At 42.3% G+C, this 27,428-nt stretch overlaps 1 protein-coding gene across 1 annotated transcript in view; it reads right to left on the bottom strand.

Annotated features, from left to right (window-relative positions):
- Nucleotides 1–27,428, bottom strand: part of NEK1 (NIMA related kinase 1) — a gene marked incomplete in the record, with an annotated part of 3,475,820 nt that overhangs the window by 2,488,017 nt on the left and 960,375 nt on the right. Inside the window, 1 exon segment of the mRNA XM_044062568.1 lies at nucleotides 4,219–4,288. Within this exon segment, the coding sequence (XP_043918503.1) occupies nucleotides 4,219–4,288 (70 nt within the window).

The raw sequence follows: 27,428 nt of genomic DNA, 5'->3' as shown, positions 1-27,428 counted from the left end.
GCATTGTAAAGTACGTTTGCCCACCTGTTCAGCTGCATGCAACAGATCCTGCATTTCCTTGAATTCAGACTGTTCAGAATGTGTGCTCATTTTTTGTTTTAACTGAGACATTAGGAATTGCTGATATTTCAACACGTGAAACTGACAATTTAATGCTCGCATAGCCTGAGTTGCTGAGGTGTATATTTTCTTTCCCCATCTCTAGGGCTCTGGAATCCCTTTCAGAGGGCACAGGATTTTTAGCCAAAGAAGCTTTAGCTCCCTTAGGACCCTGGGAAATTGTTTCTGGGTCAGCTACAGGGCTTTTATAAAGGAATTTGTGAGAGTCAGGTACTCTGTAGTATCTGTCTGGTTTGGTTGGAGCAGGAGGTAGAGAGTCTGGATTTAAACTAGACTCCAAGTAAACATCATCCACAATATCTAAAACAGGAGGGATAGCAAGAGGTCTGTGCTGGGGTAGTAAAAGGAACTCTCTGAGCCTTTTCTTAAAATCAGAGTAGTCCTGGCCTTCCCACTGGAAATGTTCCCTCATGGTATGTAAAGTTTCCCCAAAGGAGTAGTCTTCAGGGGGGAGATGCTGAGGGAATAGAGTCTTCAGCATCAGAGTCTTCATAATGTGTAAAAGTGTAATCCTGTTCCACAGAAGAATCTGAGGAGAGTGAAACCTGATCAGAGGAAGCATAATCCTCCTCTTGTCTTGGTCTTTTATCAGGAGGGGGATGGGAACCCCTAATTAGAGTAATCAAATCTTCAGCCATCTTAAGCATCTGTTTCTTAGGCATGGGGCCTTGAACTGTAGACTGATGTACAGTTTTCTTAGGTTTTAAAGGAGTTTTAAGCTTAGCATAAGATTTAATGGTGAGTGTAGTCGGTCTGAAGACACCTTCTGCAACCAAAGGTGTTTCCACTGCACCGGGGTCTACTTCTACTCCGGTGTCGGAAGATGGCTGCGTCAGCCTAGTAGGTTCCGCTTGGGGTTCCCGTTCTGTGGTCGTCAGGGGCTGTGTAACACCTCACTGAAAAATGGAGAACCGGCGACAGGCCCAGCTGAGGCCTCGGAGTCTGGCCTGTTCCCAGGCTGCCTGTCCTTATCCTTGCGTTTTTTTATGTAAGGCGGTCGTCAGCTGCTCCGACGGCATGATATAATTACATTTCCTACCAAAGTAATGCCGTGCAAAGTCAAAACAGCGTTTGATAGTTCGTTTATCAAACCTAGCACAAAACCAACAACCTGTGACATCGTGGTCTGGGCCTAGGCAAGGAATACAATAGGAGTGGAAGTCCTTATGAGGTATTTGCTTCCCACAAGAAATGCAATTGTTAATTTTTTCTGACATTGGACTGAGGCAAGAAAATGTTCCCCAACGGGGTACTTAGCTTTATTGAAGACTTCGGACTGAAATTCAAATCAAAAGTCTCAGGTGTCGGCCGACTGGCACTTGTGAACTGCTTCTGCTTCAGGCACCACGTGGCAAGAAAGACTGAAGAAAATGGCGTTGGATGCCTCTTATATACCCGTGGCGCACTGACATCAGGGAAGAAGAGACAGCAACCGACGCCGGACCAAGACTTTGAAATTCGGGCCGACTGCGGGAACGCATGACGGCAGGATAACCCAAGTGTGATGACTGCAGCAGGGTAACACGATGAACATCAGACTTTATTAATTTTATGAAAGCACAAGTAAACAACTGGCCTGGTATTCCACAGCAGGATTTGTTAATTTAAAAGGCACAGAGTGTAGGCTCTAAACCAGACTGTTAGAAAGCAGCCAAGACCAAAAAGATTAAAAATGCAATCATACCAGCAGAAAGGATTGATCCAGGTAAACAGTGGCAGAAAGGCGAAGTATTACAAGTTAGAGACAGCAAAGTGTTTGGAGAAAGTAATTATTCACTGTAAACCAGGCAGAATAGAAACAAATGTATCCAAGCAATCAGGGAATGTAGAGAAGCAGGTGTGAGATTCAAGCTGCTGTATCCAGCTATCTTCACAATATTTTTTTTTTCCTGGAGGATCAAAGACCTTTTTATGAAGAACAGGCTAAGGAGGAAATAAGATTATCCAAAAGAAAGTGAGCCACTTGTCTAACAATAAAGCTCACAAAGAGACTTTGCCAGTAAAACCTTTCCCAGTATTCCAAAGGAAAATGCTTGAGACACAGAATAACACAGGAGCTGACTAGAAGAATCAAGAGGACCTTACACTTGAACCAGAATCGCCTACTGAGAGAGGGAAACGAACAGGGAGACGAGCAGCAACACTTACAATGGTGAAGAAATGTGAGAGTATTAAGCACCAATCACATTTGTGAAACATGGCTTTGCAAGAAAAACTGGCTGAGAAAGACTGAACTTTTGTTGACTTTGTTAAACTTGTGGGTGGTCTGTAAAGCATATACCCCACTTTATGTCATTAATGTTTAGGAGGACACTAAAAGGAAAAATTAGTAACTATAAGTAAAGCAACTTTAACAAGAAGCATCTTTAATTATCACTTGTGTCATAGGTAATCAATCATACATTTATATCAATGAAAAACTTTGACACATTTTCAATTGTAAACATTATACATCACTTATAATCTATCTAGTCATTGCCAGTCAAACATTACATAGCACATTCAATTCCTGCCTTCCCTTGAAACTCATTCCTCCTCCAAAACATTACTCTGCATGTATTATTCCCACAGTTTCAAGTTTTTCTATGCAATTTGCTCCTACTTTTTTTTCTAAAGGTCCCACTACCAGTTGTTTTATCTCTGTAATTGCTTATTTTTTTGCTTGGCAGCTACCAGAATTAAACTTAGCAAGGCCTTTCTATGTCTAGGTAATTCCAATTCTGTATCACAGCAAAAAAAAATAATTTCCTTGGTTACACCAATCTGATCACCCAGTATTTCTGATACAGTAGTCTGCATGTAATTTGTAAAGTCTATCAACTCATTGCATGCCAAAAAACATGTTCCCAATTACATCTTTCTACTCCAACACACCTCCAACATTTGCAATCTAGCTGAAGAAAAAGTCTTTGGAGTCTGTGGTATAAAAGTACCTAAGTAAACACTTCCAAGCAAAGATCCTAAATATCCTAGGCTTTGCTGCATATTTGGGAGCCACAAATATATCCACCACTATTTCTTTTTGAATTGTTTATCCAATCTCTCTAGCCATTCCTTTCTATCCTCCTCTGATTGATTCATATAATCATCATGCAATATTAAATATTCCCTGCTAATTATTCATTTTAATAGCAGCTTCTGCAAAAATAACTGTGTGGCACAATAATGTAGCATCTATTCATCACTGCAAAATCACTAGATGTCCCTACAGTTTAATTTTGTCTTTCAGCTTTTCCCGGTTAGGGGTCTCCACAGCGGAACTCCGGTCCGCTAATGATTGGCAGTTGATTTTTACATACCTGCTTGCCAGGCCTGGCGCACAACCTTCAACGAAGGTACGCCCATTCACGCATGTCTCCATGCAGAAAACCAGACAGCGTCTTACTGTGAGGCGACAACGCTACCGCAGCACCACATTAATGTTTTATGAATATCTGATTTAACTAAAAAACTGCTGATAAGAGTTACTCACTAAGCAAACAAAACTAATCTATGAACCTATGAACTAACCTGGTTATGATGAGCAATATAAAATGCTAAGCGCCTTCTTCCCATTGCTCTCTGTACTTTGTGTCTTGCTAGCTACATGAATGCTTTGCACACCAGCAAAAGCTTCAATGAATACTGGCTTGAAACCAGCTTAGGCCTTCATAAAGGCATAAACACAGTTGAAAAAAATTCTGGCCAGGAAAGGACAACTCAAAGGTGAGCAAATTCAAATGTTAAGATTTACTGCTATACTGCTACTGATAAATGTATATAGGTAATACAGTTCTAAAACAAACATCAATAATTAGAAAACAAAGTTAAGCAATTTAAAATATGTGCATGTGTGTGTGTCTGTGTGTGTAACAGAGGCTACAAAACTCAACTAAAGTTTGCATAGGTTTCTTTACATATGAAGTTTTGGATTAGAATATAAATTACAATAAAAGCATTTACAAAAAAAAAAAGTTTGGTCACAATCACCTTCAGGCATCATATAAGCAAACAAACACACTTTGGTGTTCCAACAAACATAGTAAGGAGGCATGACTAGCATATTTGTCATACTATAAGACAACAAATAACTGCTATTTTTAGCAAGTGACCACTCACCTGGTGCAGCAAACACTCCAGCCTTAAACTGGTTACGAAGAATAGTGTGATTAAACTCTTCAGCTATAAGCTGTAAAACATAATATGCTATGGTCAAAGTGGTGTCCCATATAATAGTCTGTAAACTTTATTAAGCATGAAAAGAACACAGTAATTGAAAAATTATCTACCTAATGTGCCATGTCAGTTTCCCAACAATGTAGAACATTGACCCATTTTAAAGAGAGAATCCTACTGTGTTCCACTGTGGTCCTGATACCAGCTTTCCCCATGGAGTTTGCCTTAACAAACTATTCTACTATTCTTTATGTGCAATTAATACATTCATTAAACAGTCCAATGGTACCAAAGGTTCAAGTCCAGAATTTGGTCCAGAACATCATGTTTCAATTAGTCACTGGATTTCTAGAGTGGAGGGGGGGCAGAGAGCTGAAGCCAGCTGTACTTCACTTGCCACCACCTGAACACTCTCTAGTAGTGTCTGTCGGAGAGTGTGGACATACATATACATGCATGATGCACACAAAAGGAAAAGTGAGTAAATGCTCTGAAGCCCCATGAACAGGAACATGCTGGGATGTGCAACATGTACTACAGCACATACACCCTCCTAGGAGTAGGGTTAGTCATAATGTAAGTTCATTCATATTCTCCTACACAAATAAAAATAAATAAAAACTGACCCCTGTTGCTATGTATGTATCTCCTCTTCAGTTTTTGCTTACTAGGAAGAAGCAAATGTGCTATGTGAGGGGGAAATGGAGGGGGAGAATGGGAGTTAATCGCCCAAAAAGAGTGAAAAAATAATATATTCTTATGGAAAGTGCTGGTGTGACATACCTAGATTCATGTCTACACACTTTATTTGAAAATGCTTTGGGTTGTAGCCCCCCCCCCCCCTATATTGCTCAACCTAGAAACATCAATAATCTGGACAAAGACCTACGTCAATTAAGTACAACTAGCCAAAACTTGGGATGCTGGTTAACATAAAATTTGCATACATAATCATCTAACCCACCCACTCCAATGGAATTGTGGAATACCAACATGAAGACTGAAGTCATTAAATAATAATAAATAATGGCAGACATTTGAATTTCAGACTTCATATCCCACATAAAATACACAATAATGCAAAATCTGTTATTCTAGCAACTATTTGATTTTACAGGAGCAATATTTAAAATCTGTCCCTATTTTTGGGCCTTTGTCTCACCATTATTTTTGGCTTTGTCCAGATTTCTTGCTCTGAGAGATTGAAGACTCCAGTACATATTCCATCTTAGCACAAATGAAATTTAATCAACAAATGATTCGGCTGAAGTAAAAACAGTTCAATATTAACTGCAATCAGTCTCATCTACAGTTAGTCGCTAAATTCAGAGCACTATGCACACATTTAAAAAAACAAAACAGAACAAAATATATCGATGATAAATCACCATGCAACAAAATGCTTTAAATGAAAACAAACAGAAAAACTGCCAAATATGCTAATGTGTGTTTCAAAAGTATAAGAACTCAAAGTCAAAATGTGCAAGCACTTACTGCTACTAGATGCTGAAAGTGGGACACGTAAAGGGCTTTTCTAACCCTTTTGCAGAATTCAGTTTCAATTAAGACTGCTGGCTAACAAGCAGCATGCACAGCTTCATCCCTACCTTTTCATCTCACTGGCCTCCTCCCCTCACAGGTTTCACCTGAGGTGCAGGTGCCGCATACCACAATGATAACACACATCAGGTGACAGAAAATTTAACATACTGCATTACTTACCCACCCTAATAATGCAACATATCCCAGGTACTGTCAGGGGCACTCACCCTCTGCAATTTCATATCCCCAATCTCTAATATCTGGGCTGGCCCACAAAGTCATTCTGCTTGCGACTTGCTGCACCCAATCATCCAGGACCTGACAAAAACTCTAATGCCGACTGAAAAAGCAACATAACTAAATTCACAGCGAGAGAGTTGTGTGAAAATACAGGTGCACCACACAAGCATATACAGGACAACACAACCCAGTACTTGTGTCCTGCTAATTATCTGTATAGTTACTGAACCCCTATCACCAGCTTCCACTACATTTCCAACACCTCTGACATCAGATCATATGTCACCACTAAGCAGTCAAAGCTAGGACAGCAAAACCTAAGTGCCAAAAAAAAATACTTTGGAGAGGGGAGGTGTTTGGCAATCTCATTTCGGATAGGTGGTACAGGGAAGGAAGTAAATGCAAGTAGACAAAGACTGACTGTAAATTAAATGCCCAGTTCTCACAGTCCTGCATATGAAGCATATAACTGTGCACAACACATTTTATTAGGGAAAGCTATTCTTCATGTTTCATTTAATGTACTTTGCAGCTTTTACTTTACATTTTTTGAAAATATTTAGGTTGTAGTAGAAGTCAAAACATTATCACTGAAATTACCTACAACGTAAAGTTGGGTGCCTTTGGATATACGACTCATTTTATTCCACTACGTGGAAAACCTGAAAAGAGTTAAAAGTTGGAAGCATTAGTTTGTCGTGGCAATCACAAATTGAAGGGGCCACTCTGGAGTTCATGACACGCTATTATTTTAGGCTCAAAACCAAGATATTCCGAGGAATTTGGTATGGTTGAGAGGTCCCCCCCAAACAACAGCCATTAACTTTGCATTTGGCACTGCAACATGAAAATACCATTCATGACTGGTTGTGCAAGACAAAAAATTCCTTCCTGGTAGGATGAGGACAGATGCAGTCCAACCTTCAAAAACAAGATGGCCAGTTTACACAACTGAGACGCCAGAAAGTAAAAGCAAACATATCAAAAGTAAATGAAATTACATAAGGAACACTAACCCTAGTCCTAATGAACACTGTATTTTATAGGCCAGTCATTCCAACTAACCACAGCAAAGCATGGCACAGTAATAGGTGGCCTCCCAAGCAATTATACTCTGTAAGCTAAATGAATTCACTAGACATGACCAATGTACCTCACTGAAATATCTAGCAGAATCAGATAAAGCTACAAAGCAGGCACAGTCTTATTTCGTCACAATAAAATCATTTTAACAGCAACCTCTTCCGACCTATTAAGGATTTCTCATCAAACATTCTACCCTTCACACATATACATATTCAAGAAAACAAAGCTGTACCAGGAACAAAACATACTACATAAAAGACAGTACAGAAATTATAAATAGGATCTGAAGATGATAGCGTAACTGAAAACATGAATGAAACAGTGACAGATCAAAACATTCCACCATTCACATTCAGAGTTTAGTGAAATAAAGAATGGGATACACACATCTATGAATGATGGAGGCACCAGCTAACATTCCCAGATATCTTAAGTAGCATGAAAAATTTCTTGCCTTGGAAAATGCAATTTGAAATCTCTATAAAAAAATAAATGATGTAAGCCAGGTTTCTGCAATGCTAAATAACTGAACTCCTCAAAAGAAGGTTGCATAATCAAAAAAAAAGTATTGTAACTGTAATATTTTCAAAACAAACAAAGTTACTACAATGAAATAAACAATCCCAGAAAAAGGCTAGCTATGCCTTAGTACAAAGACCTCAGAAACCCAAACTGCCTCACACCTCCTTACAAACAAATTCCAGAACTGAAGTGAAGAATATATGGGGGAAAGAGATCCAAAACCTCAGTGAGTCCCATCATCTACAAGGAAATGTTGTCTAGGAATACAAATATTAAATGTTTTCCAATAAAAACTACTTAAGGATAAAAAAAAGAAGCTATGTACTCACCATAACGTTACTTCTGAGTAGTTAGACTTCATTTGTCAGCAACCTGTGGGTTTCGGATCCGGCACGGATACGAGCTGGCAACTTACCAAGCTAAAGATCCGAGCTCCAGGCTCCTCACCCTTACCCATACTACACTGCAACCTCCTTCCAATCATCAGATCAAGTTTGCCACCCACTGCAAGACGCACAATGACCTAAAATATAAACACCTGACCAGTATACATAACCAGGCTCACCAGACCCAGGACATTCAGCCCAGCACACAGATATAAATCACCAAGGTTAGGGGGAAGGAGGGAGGGAAGTTTGCTGACAAATGAAGTCTAACAGGTTCATAGGCTGGTTCTAGGCTATCCGCCCTAGGGCCTATACAAGCCTAGTCATAACAATTCCCTGGCTATTTCTTCCCACACTATTTACTTCCCTGGATCTCTGTCTAGCAGGGTGACTGACGTGATCCCGGGGATGAATTTCCTTTCTCCCATCCAATCGTCAAGGTTCCTTTTGAAGAGGGCCAAAGAGGCACTCTGCTTGACATGTATGGGCAATCTATTCTAGAGTCTGGGGAGTCTCTGGGTCAGGAACCTATCCCTCCAGCATGTTTTGTTTATTGTGATGACAAGGTTTAGATCCCTGGAGCATGTGGCTCTGAGGGATTGGGATTTCTTTAAGTGTAGCGTGTCCAACAGCTCTGGGTTTGACATGGCTTTGTATGTTAAGCAGAGAGTGACTCTGAGTAGACGATATGCGACAGAGTATAGCTACAGTTTTTTAGGGCGGTCAGCATAGGGCATCTGCTTTAGGCCTGTGATTCTTTTAGTGAGGTATTTCTGCAGCCTTTCCAGTTGTTGCAGATGTCTTGAGAGGTACATACCAAATGGGGCGTTGTATTCTATAATGGGTCTAATGAGGGATGAGTACAGTGGGACAATGACCTCCTTTTTTTCTGGATAAAAAGCCCTTAGTGATGAGGTGTGCCACATAGAAGGATTTCCTGACTGTTGTGGCGATGTGTTTATCGAAGGTGAGACCACTATCCACCTGTGTCCCTAAGTCTCTTATCACACTTTCGTTGTTTAGTGTACTGCCACCTATATGGTAATTCATGGGTACATGTTTTTTCCCAAAGGGGATAACTATACATTTCTTGGCATTGAGCTTGAGCCCATGGCTCTGGCAACAAGCATCTATTTCTGTAAGGCCCTTTTGTGGAGTATCCACATCATTTGTGGATTCAATAATGGCTCCCAGTTTGCAGTCATCTGCAAACTTTGTTAGTCAGAGTCCCTTAGTGTTGGCCTGTACTTCAGAGAAGTAAATGCCAAACAAGAGAGGTCCCAGGACTGAACCCGGAGGTACTCCACTTGTTACTTGTCTGGAGCTGGATTTGGAGTCGGCTACTTTTACAGTGTGGGTTCTATCAGTAAGCCAGTTAGCAACCCATTGGGTGACATAGGGATTAATGCCCAGCTTAGTAAGTTTATCTATATTTCCAGAGTGGGGGATGGTGTCAAAGGCCTTGGCAAGGTCTAGATAGGCTGTGTGGACTACCTTACCCTTGACCATGGCTCTGGAGACTGATTCGAAGAAGTCAATCAGGTTCAGGAGACAAGATCGGCCCTTCATGAACCCAAAATGGGGTGAGGTCCAGTGTTTGAAGGTTGCCAATGTCTTTGTTTATAAGTTCCATGATAATACGCTCCATGGCCTTGCAGATAAGGCTAGTCAGACTCATGGGACAGAAGTTTCCGGGATCCAAGGTGGTTCTCTCCCTTGTGGAGTGGAATAACTGTAGCTCTGCGCCACTCAATGGGCACGAAACCTGAAGTGAGGCTATGATTAAACATGACACTTAGGTGAGGTGCTAATTCATATTGTAGTTCATGTAGTACACAGCCCGGGATGTCATCTGGTCCCATGGATGCTGTATTCTTAGCTTTGGAGAGTGCGTATTTTACCTGTGTGGCCATTATTACTGGAATTTGGCAATCTTTTGGTATTGAGATGGGCCACTTAGGGGGTGAGAGGGGGGTAAAGCTGGCACTGAATCGATCTGCCAGGATATTGGCAATATCCTTGGGATCAGTTTATTTAATGCCATTCTGTTTTAGCTCAGAGCAGATCTGAGCATTGCCATTTAGATTCTTGACAGTTATAGAATGCCTTGTGGTTGTCTTTGGCAATTTTATTTTCGTAACTAGCTTTGGTGGATTGTATGAGGGATCTCAGTTTCTTACCGAGGCTGGTAAGGGAGTTTTTTGCATCCTGGGATTTTCCTCTTTTCTGCAACAGTTTCTTCCTTTTGTTGTAAAGTTTGTTTATGGCAGGGGACCACCAGATTGGCTTCCTTTTTTTGGATGAGAGCATCTTGGTTCTATTTGGGATGGCACGATTCATGCATGAGCGGATGTGCTTGTACAGTGCCTTAGTGTAGGAATTCAGCAGTTGAACTTTCAGTTCCCATCTGCATGGATGTCATGAAGTTTGTCACTTCTGACTTGAGTAGCATGAAGTTGGCTTTGGAACGTTAGTGAGTACATAACTTCTTTATCTGAAGTAGTTAACTTCATTTGATCATCAAACTGTGGGGCAGACTCCCCAGCTACCAATAATCTTGGGAGGCCCTTAATGAAGGATATTCCGGGAGCACTGCAGAACCAAAAGAGGCCCTTCCTCTAGATACCGTATCCAGCTTATAATGAGTAATAAAAGTTTGAGAGGAAGCCCATGTAGCCACTAAACAAATGTCATCCAAGGGAACTCTAGACCAGAATGCAGCAGAAGTAGCCACAGAACTAGTGGATTGAGCATGAACCCCTGCTGGTTCCGGTAATCCATGTTTTTGTATGCCTGTAAAATACAGAGCGAGATCCATCTAGCAAGGGTCACTTTTGAAACTGGTTTCCCTAAAAAGGGTTTAGCAAAGGAAACAAAAAGCTGATCAGACTTATGGAAGGGTTTAAACCTATGTAAGTAAAAGCGTAACTGACTGTGAATGTACAGTAAATGAAGTTTGTACTCTCCTTAATTTTGAAAATTAGGGAAAAATACAGGTAGATTAATAGACTGATTAGCGTTTGACTCCGAAGCAACTTTGGGAAGGAAAGAAGGATTAGTCCTAAAAGACACCCTATCCTTACGAAAAAAGTACAGTTGTGTACACTTACCATAAATGTAGATGTTTGAATGTATTCACTGTTGCAGTCATTACATTTGGGTTATCTGCTTGCAGGTAGCCCTCAGCCGGCCTGATTATCAAAGTCTTGGGTCCTGCATCGGTTGCGGTCTCTTCTTCCATGACATCAGGGGTATAAAGCATGCAGCCAACGCCATTACATCAGTTTTTCTTGCCCCAGATGTCAGGTGCCCCCATAATGGGAAGCAATTCTATACAAGGTTACACCTCCAACAAAAAGCAAATACATCAGAATGCTTAAATACAGTAAACAAGAACAGAGGTATAGGGAGGGTAACCATGACTGCAACAGTGAATACACTCGAACATCTACATTTATGGTAAGTGCACACAACTGTACTATGTTCTTCGTGTTTCACTGTTTCAGTCATTAAATTTGGGTAGATTCACAAAGCTAAGGAAGGGAGGAGGCAATTAGAGAACACTAAAACCAGCTATTAGGCCCTGCAGGACTGCAGTGGTAAAACCAGCTCTGGATTAAGAAAAAAATGGTAATGCTTGGTGAATGTATGTACAGAACTCCAGGTAGCAGCTTCTAGGATGTCCTTGGTAGAACACCTCTGAGAAAGGCTGTTGAAGTAAATGCAGCCCTGGTGGAATGTAATCTTATCCCCTTGTGTGGTAGGTTTTCCATGGTGCTTACAGCAGAAATGAATGCAATAGGCTATCCACTTAGAAATGGTTTGCTTTGAAATGGCCTTCCCCTCTGCCCCTACAGCAAAGGCAACTAGCAGCTGTTTAGTTTTCCTCAGAGGCTTAGTTCTGTCCAAATATAATCTAAGTTGTCTGCACATCCAAAGGGTGCAGTATTCGTTCTCCTTTGTTCTGTGGATTAGAAAAGAAGGTTGGCAAACGAATGGACTGATTAAGGGCCACACTGGATACCACCTTGGGCATAAAGGAAGGATTGGTCCTGAGGGACACCTTGTCCACATGGAAGATGATGAAGGGCTCCACTGCCATGAGGGCCTGTAATTCAGACACACTTCTTGCTGAAGTGATGGCTAGAAGGAAGGCTGTTTTCCAAGAAAGTGATTTCAACTCTGCAGTTTCAGCTGGCTCAAAAGGAGGTAGAGTGAACTTCTCTAGCACAAGGTTAAGGTCCCAGGCTGGAGTAGGGGCTCTCCTGGGTGGTCATAAATTTTGGGCCCCTCTGAGGAATTGTTTCAGCACGGGGTGAGAGAAGAGGGGTGACTCAGTATTATAATGTGCTGAAATGGCTGAGCCATGAATTTTAATACAAGAGAAGGAAAGGCCCTTGTGAAGCATCTCTGTTAAGTATTGAAGAATATGAGGTAAGCTGGGCACTGTTGTGCCCATCCCCTGAGTTTAGCTCCAGGAACAGTATATTTTCCACTTTTCAGCATAGGATTTTCTAGTACTAGGCCTCATTGCCTCCAGAATAACATCCAGCACTTGCTTACTGAGGGATGGTATTGGAGAGCTCAGGTAATTAGCCAGGCTGGAAGGTTCAGGGCTTGAAGCTGGGGGTGCAGAATCTGGCCCTCCTGCTGGGACAGCAGGGAAGGGGTCTGAGGCAGGTGTCATGGTTCCAGCAGTGCCATACTGCGCAAGAGGGGGTACCAGTGTTGGTGTGGCCAGTCTGGTGCAATGAGTATTGTCCTTGGTTTGTCCAGTTTGATGTTTAGTAGAACTTTCGAGAGGAGAGGCAGAGGGGGAAAGGCATAAACTGAGAGGCTTTGTCAGGTGAAGGACATGGCATCCACTTTCCAAGCTTGTCTGTGGGGAGTCCTTGTGCAGAATTTGTTCAATTGGTAGTTTTGAGGGGAGGCAAACAAGTCTATCTCTGGGCTCCCCCACTTGTTTCTCAACATGTTGAATATCTTTGGTTCCAGTTTCCACTCGATTGGGTCCACGAGATTTCTGCTTAGGTCATCTGCCAGTGAGTTTAGCTTGCCTGGCAGGAATTGAGCTTGTAGGTGCACTTAGTAGCTCATGGCTGTGTTCCACAGAGCCATGGCAGGTCTGCAGAGAGGGTATGAATGGGTTCCCCCTTGCTTGTTTATGTACCACATAACAGTGGTATTGTCCGTCTTTACCAATAATTGTCCTGGAAGAATGTGGTCCTTGAAGGCTGTCAAAGAATTCTGTACAGCTAACATTTCTTTTTGATCGATATGCAGGTGCATTTGACTCTGGTTCCATTTGCCCTGACAACACTGCCCTGCCAAGTGAGCCCCCCCCCATGCATAGTCTGATCCATCTGTTAGCATTTGGGCGGAGGGGGTAGAGTGAATGGCAGACCCTTGTTGCGGTAGCAGGCTTTTGTCCATCAAAGGAATTCTGCCTTTATACAAGAAATGATAGGAATAATTGATTCCAGGTCCTGAGAATGTTGACACCATAGGCTTTTTAGATACCATTGTAGTTTCCTCATATGCAGTCTTACATATGGAATTAGTAAGATGCATGAGGCCATGAACCCCAGGGCTTGCAGCATTTTCCTTGCAGACAGCTGGGTCTTTGTGGCCAGTAGTTTGAAGTAGGCTGTCAAATAAACTTGTTTCTCTGGTGTGAAGTAGGCCATCTGGGAAGTTGTGTTCAAGCTTGCTCCTAGGAATACAAGTTGTTAGCAGGGTACTAGGTGAGATTTCTTTTCGTTTATGGTGTACCCCAGTGAGGTTAGCGGTTTATTTACAAATGCCAGATGATTTAATAGCATGTCCTGGCTTTCTGCCTGAATTAGACAATAGTCCAGGTATGGGTATATTTGAATATTTCTTTGCCTGCAGAATGCAATGACTGGAGCTAGGCACTTTTTGAATACCCTGGGCGCAGTAGATAAGCCAAAGGGCAGTGCAGAGAACTGATAGTGCACATAGCCTGCTCTGAAGCGTAGGTATTTTCTGCAAGATTCCCTTCTTGGGACGTGCAGGTAAGCTTCCTTTAAGTCCAATGTTGCCAACTAGGTGTTTTTGCCTAGCATGGGAAGCAGCTGATGAAGAGTCAGCATTTTGAATTTTGGGATTACCAAAAAGGTGTTTAGGATAGACAGGTCCAGGATAAGATGCTAGGTCCAGGATAAGATGCCAGGAGTTGTCTTTTCTGGGTACCAGGAAAAGTCTTGAGTAAAAACCTTGTCCCCATTCTTCTGCTGGGACAGGTTGAATAGCCCTGATATGTAGAAGAGACAGAACCTACTGTTGAGCCTCTGCCCACTGATTTGGGGGAAGGTCTGGCCAACCGTTTGGAGTTGGTAAGGTGTGGAAGTGGAATCTGCATCCTTGGGAAACTATTTAAAACTCATTTGTCTTGGGTAATTAGTTCCCAGTTTTTTACAAGCAGGGCGATCTTTCCCCCTAAAAGAGCAGTCAGTTGAGTAGCGCTTGGAAGGTTTAAGGTTAAGTCATTGTGACAGTTTACCATAGGGGGATGTCTTACTACTTCCAGCTTTGGAAGTGGGAGCCCCCCACTGCTTAAGCCTGTGAGTAACTTGGTGCTGTACCACAGTGTCCAATCCAGTAACAATAAAGGCTCTCTCCTCCGTATACAGGCACAATTCCACCAGGCTACTTCTCCAAAAGTAATGGTAATCCAAAAAAACGGAAAATGCTGGATAATATTTTGTATTTTATTGTATAACACACAAATCAAACAACCTGATTAAGCGCTTTCATCTCCTGCATGGAGACTTCATCAGAATCAGTTTGAAACAGTAAATTCTCCATTTAAATACAATCAGTTAATTAATCAATTATATTCAATTATTACTTTATTGGCTGGCAATTCTAAAATGTTTATAAGAAAAATAATTTGATGGTAATACGCAAGAAAAAAAGCAGTAAATAATTCATTACATTATGGTGATATAATGTTTTATGTTTAAAAAATGTTTAAAATGTTTAAAAACGCAACCTTTGGCTATTTATGTAGATTCCAAACTAAAAGCATCTTATAAAAATCATTCTCATATTTTAATAGACTCTTGGGATTTTCTCACCAAAATAGGGTCCAACATATATAAAGATGATACAATTTTTCTTACCATGGATGTTATAGATTTATTTTCTGTAATTCCACATAATATTGGCCTAGATTGGTTCGAAAAAATGGTAGTTGAAATGCAGATTTTAACACAAGATGAATTCAAAGTGGTTTTAGAGAATATGGAATTGGTGTTAAAGTACAACTATATTTATTTTCAAGGGGAATTATACCATCAATTAGACGGTGTTGCTATGGGCTCTGGCTGTGCACCCATTTATGCCAATATTATGCGGTACTGGGAAAGACAATATATTTTTAATTCTATGTTCTATCAATACATTACTGATTATTATAGATTTTTGGATGATATTTTTATCCTGTGGGATGGACCAGAACAGGAGATTATTAACTTTATGAATTATATTAATAATACTACAGAATTTTTTAAGTTTATATCAGAACAGGATGCAGAAGAAATTCATTATCTTGATGTAAAACTTAAAAAAGATCATGTTAATAGAAAATACAAGTCTAGGATTTATAGAAAAGATTGTCATTCTAATTCTTATTTACACTTTTTAAGCGACCACCCATGCCATTCCAAAAAGAACATAGCTAAAGGACAAATGATTAGGGCAGTAAGGATGACATCAGATAGAGGTGATCTTAATCAAGAAATGGAGATCATTCATAAAATGTTTAAAGAAAGGGGGTATCCAGATAATATTATCTTACCCGTTAAAAAAATTGTATATGAAAAATGGGGGACTACCTATAAACCCTTACTTACCAACGGTGGAAGTATAAACATGGAAAAAAGGAACAGTGATAACAATGGTAAAGATGACCAGCTGCCCTATTTAGTATTAACATATTTTAATGGCATGGGTTGGATAAAGAAATGTATTAATGACAGATGGGATTTATTTAGTAAAATACCTACGAGAGTAGATGTATTTCAACAGCCACTCAGATACAGCTTTAGAAGAAATAGGAATCTAAAAAATATATTTGAGAAAAAGAAAAATACGAATGCATTTACAGGTGGTGCCAGTACTAAATATAGCACATTTAAATGTGGTAGATGTGCACAATGTCCATTTATATCGGGAACTAAAGATTTGTATTTGCCCAATATTAATGTGACATTAAAAGGAAATAAATATTATAGTTGTTACACAAAAGGGGTTGTATATATCTGTTACTGCATGAAATGTTTAAAATATTACATTGGTAAAACAGAACGTAATTTAAGAACACGAATATATGAGCATATACAGGATATTACCAAAAAGAATGACAATAATGCTTTATTTAGGCATACACAGAATTGTGAAGAAGCTGGTTTTAAATTTTGGGTTGTGGAAGAAGTTGTTTTGCCAGATAGAGGTGGTGACTGGGAAACCAAACTGGAATTTAGAGAGATGATTTGGCAGTTAAGGTTAGACATATGTGGTATATATGGTTTAAATGACCATATTTCCATTAGCCCAGCCCTCAAATTACTTGCAGAAGACCAAAAAAGACATTTTTAGTCACAAGTTGTACAACCCCTTGACAGAACATCATCCCATATTACTTATTAACAATATTAAACAATATTAAATGTATAAACACTATGTATTAAACTATATTTATATTTTATACAAGTTGAATTTTAATATTAACATGTTTTAATATTTACATGTTTTATACAAATATGTTTTGTGGAAATAACATTTATATATTTTTATATACATTTTATATACATTTTTATATTTATTTATTTATATATATTTATATTTACATTCATATATACATGCATATGCTTGATATTATTTTTAAACATTTTTTAAACATAAAACATTATAGCACCATAATGTAATTAATTATTTACTGCTTTTTTTTCTTGTGTATTACCATCAAATTATATGTCTTATAAACATTTTAGAATTGCCAGCCAATAAAGTAATAACTGAATACAATTGATTTAACTGGTTGTATTTAAATGGAGAATTTACTGTTTCAAACTGATTCTGATGAAGTCTCCGTGCAGGAGATGAAAGCGCTTAATCAGGTTGTTTGATTTGTGTGTTATACAATAAAATACAAAATATTATCCAGCGTTTTCTGTTTTTTTTGGATTACCATTGCTTTTGGAGAAATAGCCTGGTAGAATTGTGCCTGTATACGGAGGATAGCCTTTATTGTTACTGGATTGGACATTGTGGTTCGTTGTGAGTTGGTGCACTTTCTTGTTACAACTTGGTACTGTAGCCTAGGTGGTCTGCTGTTCCTGGGTATGGACTGAGAAGGCCTGGAAGAGACAGGAAAGGACCAATTCTTAGAAGGCCAATGCCTACTAAATCTGTGAGGCTGTACTTGCAGGAAATCTTTAACAGTTTGCATAGATTTAGCTTTTTCCTCCATCTTTTTAAGTACTACTTCTGCTTTGTTGCCTAACAGGTGTTCTTGGTTTAAGGGAGCATCCAGTAATTTAGCTTTAACATGATCTAGCAAAGTTTTTGCTCCTTAAGCCAAGCATGCCTTCTAAGAACAGACCCAGTGACAGCAGCCCTGCAAGATGCCTCTGAGTCAAAACCACATTGCAAAGTATGTTTACCAACTTGTTCAGCAGAATGCATTAAATCCTGTAATTCTTTATTTTCAGCACAATCAGGAATCAACATCATTTTCTGTTTAAGTAATCCAATAATATGCAGTTGATACTTAACATATGAAATTGGCAGTTTAAGGCCCTAATGGCCAAAGTAGCAGAACTGTACACCTTCTTACCCCATCTGTCCAGGGCCCTGGAATCTCTATTAGAGGGGGTAGGGTTTTTGGCAGTAGTAGCCTTAATGCCTTTGGGTCTCTCTGAAATGGTCTCTGGGTCCGCAGTAGGATTCTTAAAGAGGAACTTGTGAGAGTCAGGTACTCTGTAATACCGGTCAGGTTTCCTGGGAGCCGGAGGTAAAGTGTCTGGAGCCAGGCTAGATTCCAAGAAAGCATCATCTACAATGTCCAGTACACGACGGATAGCTAAAGGCCTGTGTTGAGGTAGGAGTAAGAATTCCCTAAGCCTCTTTTTTGGAGTCAGAGTAATCCTGGTTTTCCCAGCAGAAATGCTCCCTAAAAGTGTGCAAGGTTTCACCAAAAGAGAAATCTTCTGGAGGGGAAGCAGAGGGTATGGAGTCCTCTGCATCAGAATCCTCATAGGTAGATGAGGGCAAATCCTGGTCATCAGAAGAAACAGAAATTTCAGAATCCTGATCAGAAGAATCAGAAGGAAAATTGGTTCTAGGTCTCTTTGAGGGAGAAGGCTGGCTTCCCCTAATTAGAGTAATAAGGTCTTCAGCCATTCTTATCATTTGTTTTTTAGGCATATGGGCCTGACCATGTGGTTTGTACGTCGGTTTTCTAGGCATGGATAGAGTTTTAATACTTGAAGAAGAAGATGGCGTTGGTTTAATATGCAATTCAGTAGACCGGAATACATCCTCAGAAGCCGGTGTCTGCACAGCGGCTCCGGACCCATCCAAGGTAGAGACATCCGCAGGTTCCATAGTCGAAGAAGCATCTTACGGCATACCGGACTCCAAATGGGTCTCAGTAGAGGCCTGCAAATCTGAAGTAGCGAGTATCAGGGGCTGTGAAAGTGCCTCACTGAGTACCGGCGAACTGGCGATTAGCTTAACGGAAGCACCGTCCGCAGCTTTGGACCTATGCGGCCTGTCTCTGTCTTAATCTTTATGTTTTTTCGGAATGTCAGTAGTCAGATGGCTTACTGAAGCCATCTCTGGATAAATAAACAGAGTACCAAAATAGTTTGATGAAAAAAATGAACTGACGACGAATAGTTTGAGGATTGAATAAGGCACAAAACCAACAGCGAGGGATGCCGTGGTCTGGGCCTAAGCAAGGAATGCAGTACGAATTAAAATCTTTATGAGGTATTTGCTTTCCACAAGTAATACAATTGTTAACTTTTACTGGCATTGGTTTAGAATAAGAAAAAGGATCCCCAATGGATTACTTGGCTTTTTTGAAGACTTCGGATCTGAAGCTCGAAAATGAAAATTTCAGGAGTCAGACGACCGGCACTTGCGAACTGCTTCTGCTTCGGGCACCGCACAGCAAGAAAGACTGATGTAATGGCGTCGGCTGCATGCTTTATACCCCTGACTCCCTGACATCATGGAAGAAGAGACAGCAACCGACGCAGGACCCAAGACTTTGATAATAGGCCGGCTGAGGGCTACCTGCAAGCAGATAACCCAAATGTAATGACTGCAACAGTGAAACACGAAGAACATCCAACACTAGTCTGACTGAAGTGATAGCTACCAGGAAAGTTGTCTTCCAAGACAAAAATTTCAAATCAACTGAAGCTGCAGGTTGGAAAGGAGGTGCAACTAAGGCCTGAAGAACCAAGGTCAAATCCCACGGAGGAGAAGGATGTTTGATAGGTCGTCTCAGTAAAAAAGTACCTTTAATAAAGGTCTTACAAATTCTGGCAGCCGCTAGAGAACCTGAACTCTCTCCTACATGAAAAAGGGATATAGCCGCCAGCTGGACTTTCACTGTGGAAGAGCTGACCCCTTGTTGGAAGATTTGAGACAAGAAGTCTAACACCGCTGAAACAGGAGAGGTAAAAGGATCTAAATGTCTTTGAGAAGCCCAAATGGAAAAACCCTTCCATTTACTACGGTACACTTTCTTTCTATAGGACTTGTGTGCTGCTACCAGAATGGACTTAACAGGGGAAGAGAGACCAGGAGTCCTGGCAATTAGTGGTACTGAAGCAACCAAGCAGTAAGCTTGAGGCTGTCCAGATTCGGTGGAGGAATTCCCGAGGGGTGATGAATAAGTTCCGGAATGGGATCCAATATCCAGGACGGAGCTACTAGGCAAGGAAACCAGCTCTGATGAGGCCAGAATGGGGCTATGAGGATAATCCTGCTCCCCAACCGCCGAGCTTTCTGTAAGAATTTTGTCATGAGAGGAAGCGGTGGATATGCATAAAGAAGACCAGGTGGCCAAGCATGGATAACAGCATCTCTAGGGACTTCTCCCTTCGGGGGAATCGCAGCGAAAAACTCGCTGCACTTCGTGTTGGATGGAGTTTGTCTGCCAAAATGTTGGACCGACCTGGAATGTGCATTGCTATCAGTAAACGGTTGGTGGAGACTACCCATTCCCATTCTCATGGCCTCTCGACTAAGGGGATAGGACCTGGTTCCCCTCCCATTTGTTGACACACCAGATCACTGATATATTGTCTGACTGAATCACAATAGTTTTCAGAGTTAGAGAAGCATGAAGGGCCTGCAACGCTAAAAGGACTGCTCTCATCTCTAGAACACTGACATGCGGAACAGTCTCATTTGGGTGCCACATGTTTTGGACAGTCCTGCCCGAGCAATGCCCCCACCCACCCTAAGTGGGAGGAGTCAGTGGTCACTTGGCTTGGGGCGGGGACATAACAAGGGGGCGTCCTTCTCACAGATCTTGGGATTGAAGCCACCACATGAGAGAAGCTTTGCACACTTTGCTTAGGGGGATCGTGAAGTCTAGGGGCTGATACAACAGAGACTATTGAACTTTTAACATCCATTGTAACACTCTCATATGCAAATGTGCACAAGGAACCAGATTTATAGCTGCTGCCATGGATCCTAGGGCTCTCAGGACTAAGTCTGCTGGAGGTGAGGGAGTCTGAAGAAGCACTAAGACATGAAGGGTCAGGCTGCAAACTCTGTCTGGGGTCAAGAATATCCTGGTCTGAAGGGAATCTATTCTCACCCCTATGAAGTCCAGAATCTGAAGAGGCTGAAGAGAGGACTTCTTGAGGTTTACTGTGATACCCAGCAGATTCGACAACTGAAGAAAGGAATTTCTGGCTCACACAAGTTGATGCCTAGTGGGGGCGGTGAAGAGCTAATCATCCAGGTACGGGAAGACCTGAATGCCCTGAAGCCTCAGGTAGGCCACTACAACTACCGTGACCTTGGTAAACACCCTGGAGGCTGTGGTGAGACCAAAGGGTAGGACCCTGAATTGGTAGTGACTGGCTCCTATCTGAAAGCGGAGGAACCTCCTGGATTGCCTGTCCATTAGGATATGGTAGTACGCATCCTTCACGTCTACCGAGCACATCTAGTCTTCCACCTGCAGGAAAATCAGGATGGATTGTATCGTGATCATCAAGAACTTCTCTTTGGCAACGGACAGGTTCATTGTGGATAGGTCGAGAATCGGCCTCAAGTCCCCTGTCTTTTTTGGCACCAAAAAGAACCTGGAATAGATGCCTGATCCGGACTGGTCTGGGGGCACCAGCTGGATTGCCGTTTTGTCTAGCAGCTTTTCTATTTCCAAAGCTGCCATCTCCCTTTGAGTGGGTGGGACGTCCAGGAGGCTTTTTGTGGGTAGGGGACTGTCTGTGAAGGGAATGGAATAACCCCTGGATATTATTCGAAGCACCCAACAATCTGACGTTATGGACTCCCATTGAGTTAGGTGCCTCGAAGAATGCCCCCCCCCCGACTGCCTCCAGAGTGGAGCAGTCGGGCAACCCCTTAGGGCTGCTGCACAGGTCGATTGGAAAAGGATTCCAGTGATCCTAAGCTCTTCCGTCCCCCTCTGCCTCTAGGCTGGCATCCACCTTGTCTCCCTCTGCCTCTAGGGGAGGAGGAGTCCGGAGCGTGCTGGGAATGCTGAGATTTCCAGAACCACAACTTCTTCTGCCCTCGCTGGTTCCTGGAGAAGGACCTTTGAGGGTTGGAGAAGCAGATCCTGATGGCAGACAGCATTTTTCCGTCCTTCTCGCTCTGGACTAGAGTGTCTCAGATGATCTTCCTGAATAGGGTCGAACCGTCAAATGGGGCATTAGCAAAGGACGCCTTGTAGGGTTCCAAAAAATCACAAAGCCGGAGCCAGGCATGCCGCTTCATGGAAATACTGGACCTGGCTGCCCTAGCGGCTCCCTCAGTGGTATGAGAGAGTAAACACATGGACTTATTTTAAATCGACGTAAGAGTGGCCATACGAGCCGAGAATGATGGTTTATCCTCGGCTGAAATGGACTCTGGGGGTGACTCCGCATACTCTTTCACAAGGTCTCGCTGAAGGCTAATCACATGGGCCAAGTAGTTCAGCGCCCTTACAGCAAAGGCAAAGGTAGCTGAAGCAAACGTCCACTTTCCAAGATGATCCATTGCACTGGACTCCTTGTCCGGAGGATGGACCAAGGAACTCTCCTGGGCCAGTTCTTTTTCAGTGGCCATCGCCACCACCATGGCATCAACTGGGGAAACCTTGCTCCACGTGGGCTTATCAGGAGGACGGCTCAATACTTTATCTGGCCATTTGGGTACTGGCTCTACAGTGTCCGGTTCCTTCCAAGCTCTGTTGGTAATGAAGTCCACCAGAGGATCAGCAGGGGGGACAACCAAGAGGTAGATTGGCCTGTGTCGAACGCCTCCAGAAATACCGACCCGTCCGAGGAAGGCTTTTGGGCGGACCATTAGTTAATATTTATTTCTTTAGTTCACTTGCTAAAAATCTCCTGCTTTGACCCTTTCTATGGATAGCTACCAGTACAGCAATGATAAATCACTATGCACTCAGTTCTTCTTGAAACTGCACCAGAAAATAGGAAAGCATGGACAGTGAAAGAAAGTACAGTTTTGTACCTACCATAAATGTAGATGTCCGATAGGAATGCATCTGCAGTCCTTACAAATGGGTTGTCCTGTCGTCAGGCAGCCCTTCGGTCGGCCGGATTCCAAAGTCTGGGTCTGGCCTCGGCTGGTGTCGCACTTCACCCGACGTCATAGCTGCAGTTATTTGGGTATAAAGGCATCAGCCGACGCCATTTTCCTCAGTGTTTCTTGCCCCAGATGCCAGGTGCCCTCTTGGACGGCTAAATTTGGATAAATGCCAATGTTTCCAAATAATAGAGAGCAAACACAAAAAATAAGCATGTATGTACATATATACAAACAAATACACCATAATAGATCCCCCCCCAGCTAGCTATAAGTTGGGCAAATACCCTAGGAGTACCACAGAGGGAAGGCGGTGGAATCCTGACTGCAGATGCATTCCTATCGGACATCTACATTTATGGTAGGTACAAAACTGTACTATGTCCTTCAAGGATGCGTCTGCAGTCCTTACAAATGGGTAGAATACCATAGCCAAACTAGGGGAGGAGGAAAGAAGAGATTATGGTGTAGTTAGGATCCCTTGCAAAACAGCAGTGGCAAAACCTGCTCGGGATCTAGAGTATAAAGGTAAATTGTAATGCTTGGCAAATGTATGCACGGAGGTCCAAGTAGCAGCCTCTATAATGTCCTTGGTAGCCACTCCTCGTAAGAACGCTGTGGTAGTGGCTGTAGCCCTTGTAGAGTGAGGCCTGATGTTCTCTGGAGTTTTCTTTCCATGATAGGAGTAACAAAATCTAATGCAATTTCCTATCCACTTGGAGAATGTCTGTTTTGAAATTGCTTTTCCTTCCCTTCCTGTTGCATATGCTACCAGTCAGTTGTTCTTTTGCCCTTGGTCCTGTCCAGGTAGTAGCGTAGCTGTCTATGTACATCCAAGGTATGCAACAGTCTTTCTCCCCTGTTCTGTGGGTTGGGGAAGAATGTAGGTAGGTGGATAGCCTGACTTAAAGACACTCTGGATACCACCTTAGGCATAAATGTAGGATTTGTTCTCATGGACACTATCTTGATGGAAGATCAGGAAGGGTTGCACTGCCATTAAAGCCTGTAGTTCAGATACCCTTCTTGCTGAAGTGATTGCCAGCAGGAAAGCAGTCTTCCAGGATAAGTATTGTAAGTCTGCTGTTGCTGCTGGTTCGAAAGGAGGAAGTGTCAATTTTTCTAGCACAAAGTTCAAGTCCCATGCTGGCAATGGTGGTTTCCTAGGAGGTTTTACATTTTTAATTCCTCTCAGAAACTGCCTGAGCAGAGGATGTGAGAAGACAGGAGGATCCACTCTGTATTCTGCCGAAATAGCTGATGCATGTATCTTGATGGAAGAATAGGACAGGCCTGTGTGGAAGAGCTCAGCCAAGTATTCCAGGATGTTGGCTATGTTTACCAGTGACACATCTTCTCCCTTTGCAGTACTCCAAATGAGATATCTTTTCCATTTTGCTGCATAATTTTTCCTTGTTGAGGGTCTGTGAGCCTCAAGGATAATATCTTTAACCCTTTGGGATAAATTTGGGTTAATTAATCTTATGTAATGTTCCAGGCAGTCAGCTGCAGAGTTTTCAGGTTTGGATGCAGGATGTTGTAGTTGTTCTGTGTTAACAGCAGCGGAACTAGGGGTAGAGCCCATATTTGTTCCCGAGACATGCTCCTTAGTAATGGGTACCAATGTTGCCTTGGCCAGTCTGGAGCTATCAGAATGATCCTTGGACGGTCCTCTTTGATTTTCAATAGCACTTTGTGCATCAAAGGAAGTGGTGGGAATGCATATGCTGTCAGGCTTTTCCAACTGAAAGATAGGGAGTCCACCTTCCAAGCAAGTGGGTGGTACGTACTTGTGCAGAATTTCTTTAGCTGATGATTGTGTGGGGATGCAAATAAGTCTATTTCTGGCAGTCCCCATTTCTTTGTAATTTCTTTGAAGATGTCCGGATGCAGCATCCATTCGTGGGCATCCGTGGAAGTCCTGCTTAGGATGTCTGCTAGAATGTTTTCTTTTCCCGGTACAAAAATTGTTTTTAGCTGAATGTTGTAGCTCAGAGCCACATTCCATAGGTCCAGTGCCATCCGGCATAGAGGGTATGAATGTGTGCCTTTCTGTTTGTTGATGTACCACATAACTGTGGTGTTGTCTGTCCTTATCATCAATTGGCCTTCTCTGAGAAATGGTCTGAATGCCTGGATTGCCAGTTTTACTGCCAGCATTTCCTTTAGATTTATGTGCAGGTGCAGCTGGTCTTGAGTCCATAAGCCTTGTATGCACTTGTCCAGCATGTGGGCCCCCCAACCGAGGTCTGAGGTGTCCGTTGTGATGGTTTGGCTTGGTTGAATGCTGAAGAAGGCCAATCCTGTGTTTGATTGACAGGCCTGTGCCCACCATAGGAACTCTTGCTTCAGGCATGGTATTATTGGAATTTTGGTTTCTAGGCTGTGCTTGTGTTGAGACCATAAATTCTTTAGGTACCACTGTAGCTTTCTCATATGTAGTCTGGCATGAGGGACCAGTATTATGCAGGATGCCATGAAGCCCAGGGCTTGCAGTACTTTTCTTGCTGTTAGATGGTTCTGCTTTGTTAATGCCAAGAAGTAGAGAGGTAGTTGTTCTTGCTTTTCTGCAGTTAGGAATGCCATTTGTTTTGATGTGTCCAGAACTGCACCCAAAAAGGTTATTCTTTGGGATAGTATCAGCCTTGACTTTTTTATATTGACTGTATATCCCAGGCCTTGTAGCAGGTAAATGACTCTTTGTAAGTCTACTGTGAGCTTGTTTTGTTGTCCGCTTGTATCAGGCAGTCGTCCAGGTAGGGGTAAATTTGGATTCCCTGGAGCCTGCAATGCGCAATTACTGATGCCAGGCATTTCGTGAACACTCTGGGCGCAGTAGATAAGCCAAAGGGCAATGCTGAGAATTGATAATGCTCTGATCCTGCAAGAAATCTGAGGTATCTTCTGCAAATTGGTCGTATGGGGACGTGCAGGTATGCCTCCTTGAGATCTAGAGTTACCAGCCAAGACTCCTTGCCCAGCATGGGAAGAAGCTGCTGTAGAGTCAGCATTTTGAATTTTGTAACAATGAGGAATGTGTTTAATGCGGACAGGTCGAGAATAGGCCTCCATTTGCTCTCCTTTCTTGGTACCAGGAAGAGTCTGGAGTAAAATCCCTTTCCTTGTTCCATAGATGGTACCTTTTCCACAGCTCTCATCTTTAATAGTTGGTTTACTTGTTTTAGAGCTTCTGCCTTTTGATTCGAGGTAGGTTTGGCATTCCTCTCTTTCCTGGTAGAGTATGGAAATGAAACCTGTAACCTTGGTGTATAGTTTGCAAAATCCACTTGTCCCTTGTGATGTAATGCCAGTTTTTTGAAAATAAAGCTAGTTTTCCACCTAAGGGTGCTTCTAGTTGTTCCCTGGAAGGCGGTGCCAGAGCCAAGTCACTGTGATTGTCCTGTTGCAGTGGTGGTGGCTGCGTCTGTGCCTCGCTGGTTGTTACCCTGCCACTGGCGCCCTGTAGGCACCCCTGGATTGGTTTCTGCCTCTTGAACGCCTATTCCTGCCTCTCTGTGCTTTAGAGGAGTCTGGAAAGGACCAGTTTTTGGAGGGCCAATTCCTGCTAAACCTTGGCGGCTGTACCTGTAAGAAATCTTTCACTGTTTGTACAGATTTTGCCTTCTCTTCCATCTTCTTCAGTACCTGTTGTGCAGGAGAACCAAATAAATTGGCCTTGTCCATGGGAGCATCTAAAAGTTTTGATTTGACATGGTCCGGTAAGGTCTGCTCTTTCAACCATGCATGCCTTCTGATAACTGTGCCAGTCATGGCTGATCTAAAGGAAGCCTCCAGTGCATCATAGCCGCATTTTAAAGAATGGTTACTAACTTGCTGAATGTTATGTACCATTTCCTGAACATACTTCTTATCAAAAGGTTCATCAGAGGACAGTTTTTTAGTTAACTGGTCTAGCATAAATTCTTGATATTGGATCATATGAAATTGACAGTTCAAGGCCCTAGCTGACAGAGTAGCAGAAGTGTAAACTTTTTACCCCATTTCTCTAAGGGCCTGGATTCCCTTTCAGAGGGCAGGGATTTTTAGTAGAGGTAGTTGCTACAGCTTTAGGTCCCTGGGAGATAGTCTCGATCTGCAAAAGGAGCCTTGTATAGATGGTGATGTGTGTCCGGGACCCTGTAGAACCTATCGGGCTTAGCAGGGCCGGAGGTAATGAATCAGGAGCAGTACAAGCATCATTAAATGCATCATCTACAACAGAAAGAACTGGAGGTATAGCTAAAGGCCTATGTTGTGGTAAGTGCAGAAAGGTTCTAAGCCTTTTCCTGGAGTCTGAGAAATCTTGGCCCTGCCACTGAAATTGTTCTCTCATAGCATGTAAGGTTTCCCCAAAGGAAAATTCCTCAGGTGGAGAGGCAGAAGGAATGGACTCTTCAGCATCAGAGTCTTCGTAAGGAGAATAATGAGCCTCTGGAGGGTCTGTATTATCTGTATCATCAGAAGAATCATCCGTGGACACTGGCTCAGGGGGCTCTGCTCTAGGTCTCTTCTCTGGAGGTGGATGAGAGGCCCTGTCTGGAT

This window comes from Protopterus annectens, chromosome 2.part1, assembly GCF_019279795.1.
Source record: "Protopterus annectens isolate FY-2018-M chromosome 2.part1, PAN1.0, whole genome shotgun sequence".
NCBI lineage: Eukaryota > Metazoa > Chordata > Ceratodontiformes > Protopteridae > Protopterus > Protopterus annectens.
The sequence above is the reverse complement of the archived record's forward strand: the minus strand, read 5'-3'. Positions and strand labels throughout refer to the sequence as shown.